Genomic DNA, 4363 nt, shown 5'->3' with positions numbered 1-4363 from the left:
TTTGACATGTGGCACTATAATTGGGCCACATCTACGCTTTCATTGAGGTTAAATATGTCATTTTGTTTGTCTATCATGTTTACTGCGTGTCAAACGTCAGAGTTTCGTATCCTCAAATATTAGCTTGTGAAACAAACCACTTGCACGAACCCAACCCGATACATTCAAGCCCCAACACAACCTTGCACGAATCAAATCTGTATAGATATGATCATATTCGTGTTGACATGAGTCACACATGACATAAGCTCAACATGGCACAGCAACCACACGATAAGTCGATGACTACACAAAACGATTCATACTTCTTGCGGAGGAGATACGACACCTTGACGACAACACGGTGGTGGTGGTCGTCGTAGCAGTGATGAATGAAATATAGATGGCGTAAACTTGCATAAACAATGATGAAGACATGGAATGAGGCATATGAAAAATGTGAACAAAAACCTTACTCTTTAAGTCTTAACTCTAGTAAAGTTTAGAAAAATTAAAAAGTGAATAAGTAGAATATATAAAATGATAACATTAATTATTGATGGGGTTATACAAACCACACTCATACTCAACCTAAAATACCTTGTCCTTGTTGGGTTGACCGGTTAAGGACACGAACACGGACACAGAGGCGAAAAAGCTTGACACTAACCCATTAATTTTATTCGAGTCGGTATTTGTATCATGTCAAAATTTACCAAATAGCACTATCAAATTATAGGAAGTGACTATAATATTTCTACCGCTCAAAATTCTTTTAATTCAAATCTCTTCATTCTTGCAATCAAAACTTCCCAAGACTATATGACCTAGTTGCTTGGATCACCAATATTCGAGAACCCAGATTCTTAGTAGATCTTAACAAATATTTTATCTCACTGAGAGAGTGGAGTTACTGAGAGACTAAGAGAAAAAATACAGAGTATTCTTAAACTAGGAAGAAGCGAAACTACAATATTTCCAATTGGATTTTGAAGTTTTTGGGTGAACATTTCTTGTGCAATTTGTAGTTCAATCAGATCAGCACCTAGTTCACACTACTTGGAAGGAACCAATACAACATCCAAATTTTCCTACACAAGTTGCAGGATAAGCAAAAGAGCAGGAAAGAGTAGGATAGGTAGCAGTAAACTCGCTGCAAATTGAATGTTTACCTGCTAATTCATGTTTCAATATAGGGTGACAAAAGTACAAACGGATAGAGTACTTTCTCAAAGTTCATCCTCCCCCATACTATCAATGCCTAGAAGTTTTGCAAGCTCTCCATTTTCGTATGCTTCGACTGTATCTGCAGCAAATTCGCATATTCTTACAAAATAAGTAGCTAATCTAGCTTCATGAGGAAGAAATAGAATTAGGAAGGAGAAACAGCTCACCATCAGAGCCTCCAAGATGCTTCCCGTTTATAAAAACCTGCGGCACAGTTCGCCTCCCTACAATCTTACTCAAAGCATCTTGAATTTTTCCACCGTCATCTGCAAAACATCAGTAGATTTACAGAGTAAGAATGAAACACATAATGACCCTTCATAGTTGCTGACGTCCTAATTTCAGATCATTAGCATCTGTATATGTTTTTGTCGATTTCTTTAGAGCATAGAGTTAAAAAAAAAGATAGGAACATGCAGTGGAACAAGTTTGAGAAAAAAGTGCATGGAATAACAAATTATGCTTTGCTAGAGCCTCATTATTAATAGTTATTATCTCTTCAAATGATAAATGGAAAGCTTGTGAACAAGAAACCTCTCTCGTCAAGTTCCACAACATACGGCTCCTGCTTCAGCTCCTTGAAGACTCCTTTAGCCCTTCTACAATATCTACATAGCAGTGATAAAAAACAGAAATAAAAATTAACATAATATTCTTACAGATTGATAGACAACTCACAACAGCTTAAATGAACAAGTTTTACCCAGAGATATGGAAAAGTATTTTCTAATTCATTATAAGCTCAGTAGCATAGTTTAATAGGAAGAATCCTAATCCAGTACAACAGCATAAAGAGTTCCTATGTGTTGTTGATCACCTAGTTTCACTCAGATTATTAAGTCAGATTAACTTAAATTGATGCGAACAAGAGGACAAAGAATGGATTTGGCAATTGCAATGAGACTTGTCACTCTGGTCCTGATCCCTAACCTTCAACAACCAATGAAAGATAACTACATCCTACAAAATCTGCTGATCATATTGAAATAGTCTGAAATAGTGAATTGAAGTCCTGACATTTATTGTAACCACACACAAGGTTCCACAATTAAGCAAAAATCAGTTCAGTTTGTTTGGGAGTTCATATGAAAAATCACATCTCTCTAGAAAAAAGATCTTGGATAATACTCCACAAGATACTAGAGCTAATTAACATAGTTTGCCTCCTACAATTGATATTACTTCTTAATTTCATATGATCTCAGATAGCAATTCCACTGAATATGATAAGAAATTTGTGTTTTGTACCTACAAAAATTCCATTTAAGAAAAACCAAACAAAAATCTAATGAGAAAAAAGAGTAAGGAGCATTTAGTATCTGAGCACTAATCTATCAGCCAAAATCCCTACACTGTATTCATAAGTAAACAATGGTAGAGAAAAGCCGATTCAGAATGCGAAATCCAATATTCCAATTCACATACTAATAAACAACATTAAATCACTATTTTCCAAACAGCATGACAAATTTACGGTCAATTTTCCAAATTTAAATCCTTTTACACCAAAACTTTCTTCATCTCATTCTAAGCTGGACATCAAGTAAAAGAAACCCAATTCTACCAAATTTTTAGAGGAATAAGAATATCTAATTATTAAAAAGGAGTTCAACTCAAAATAATTAATTACAGTATAAACGAGTTGATGTAAAAACAACATAATACAGGAAAATGAACGTACGGGCAGTAAGATTTGGAGAAGATGACTACGGAATGAGAAGAAATGGTCTTCTTGACGAAAGCAGTTGATGATTTGGGCTTTGCTTCGACGCTGGTGCAGTACGACGCCGTCAAAATGGAAAGCATTAATGTAATCACCGAGACATATTGCAGAAGTGATACATTTCCTGATGTTGCAGAAGGCGTCGCCATTTTTCACTGCAATCGGAGTTGTATCAGAGGAGGAAAGATTCAATTTTAGGGATCTTTGGAAACCCCTTACTTTTAATTTTACACCTTTCGTTGATTTTCATTTTCATTTTTATTTGGTCTTCTTGTCTATATTGATTATTCGGTTTATTTTAATCTACTTAACAATTTTTTTTCCAAACTAAAAATCAGGCTCATTTTATCTTCATTCATTTTTTCAGTTGATAAATAAAAGAATCCCATTTTTTTCATTTTAATCCGCTCATAAATAAAAGTTTCGGTTCATTTTTACAATAAATAAATAGCAATGGGACTCCACGATCCACTGATTCATTCCAATTATAGAAGATTTTATTGAAATGGTACTTCCTCCGATTCTCATTTATTGTCTACTTTCACTTTTTATCATAAATGTTAAGTAGACTCAATATTTCATTAACTCATTTTAATCACATTTTATTATAAATCAATATATAAAAGTGGGATACACATTCTACTAACTATTTCAATCAATTTTACTTTATAAAGTCGAACAATTTTTAACATCTGTGTCTGTCAGATATGAGACATTATCATGGATAATACGGGTTTAAGAAATTATTTGATTTTATAAATTAAAGTGGATAATAAAGTTTAGTCGAATATAGAATTACATTTATATATTGGTTTTATAATAAAATATAAGTAAAATGAAACAACGAAATATTTAACGGACAGAGGATTACTTGTTTTGCAACTTACAGCACTTCAACTTTCATCAGATATCCTCACACTTCAATATATTTGTTGATATTTTTGTGATTATTTTCTAATTCAGAGACTATAACAATAAATCAAATACTATATGTTGCACGCAAAAAGTAATCTATACAATATATAAAAGGGGAGTTTTTGGGGTATTTAGGAAAATAAGGAGAGTTTTGAAGATATTTAAGGAAATACTCTTTTAAAATAGATATTATTATTTAAATATTAACATGAATTGTAAATTATAATAGGAGCCGTGCAATACAGAAGAGTGGATTTGAAAAGCGAATTCAAATTGGTTGACCTATGGTTACGTATAGAGGTCACCACGGTTCAAGAACCGCCGGTTCCCGGTTCAGAACCGGTGGTTCAGGTTCGAAAAAATACCGAACCTGAACCGGCCCGCCTAGGTTCAGGCGGTTCCAGTTCTTGAACCGGTTCAGACACGGTTCAACGCCGGTTCAAGACCGGCGGTTTCCAGACGGTTCCGGGCCGGTTCCAGTTTGGACCGCCGGTTCAAGTTCTTTTTTTTTTATTTTAT

The 4363-nt window shown here is 34.1% G+C and overlaps 1 protein-coding gene across 2 annotated transcripts; it reads right to left on the bottom strand.

Annotated features, from left to right (window-relative positions):
• Positions 1–931: 931 nt before the first annotated feature.
• On the bottom strand, positions 932–3160 carry LOC125192907 (glutaredoxin-C4). Of its 2 annotated transcripts, XR_007171495.1 has the most exons (5): positions 2888–3160; positions 1741–1814; positions 1374–1472; positions 1152–1285; positions 932–1070 (listed from the first exon to the last, which is right to left on the bottom strand). XR_007171495.1 is itself a non-coding variant. In XM_048090583.1 (4 exons), the coding sequence occupies exons 1-4, from the start codon at positions 3076–3078 to the stop codon at positions 1209–1211; spliced, it is 441 nt and encodes a 146-aa protein (XP_047946540.1). In that variant the 5' UTR covers positions 3079–3160; the 3' UTR covers positions 932–1208. The 2 variants fall into 2 exon arrangements, 1 of the variants encoding a protein (XP_047946540.1); XM_048090583.1 differs by having other exon boundaries at positions 932–1285.
• Positions 3161–4363: the final 1203 nt, after the last annotated feature.

Source organism: Salvia hispanica, chromosome 6 (genome assembly GCF_023119035.1).
Source record: "Salvia hispanica cultivar TCC Black 2014 chromosome 6, UniMelb_Shisp_WGS_1.0, whole genome shotgun sequence".
NCBI lineage: Eukaryota > Viridiplantae > Streptophyta > Magnoliopsida > Lamiales > Lamiaceae > Salvia > Salvia hispanica.
Note: the sequence above shows the minus strand (reverse complement) of the source record. Positions and strands in the feature narration are given on the sequence as shown.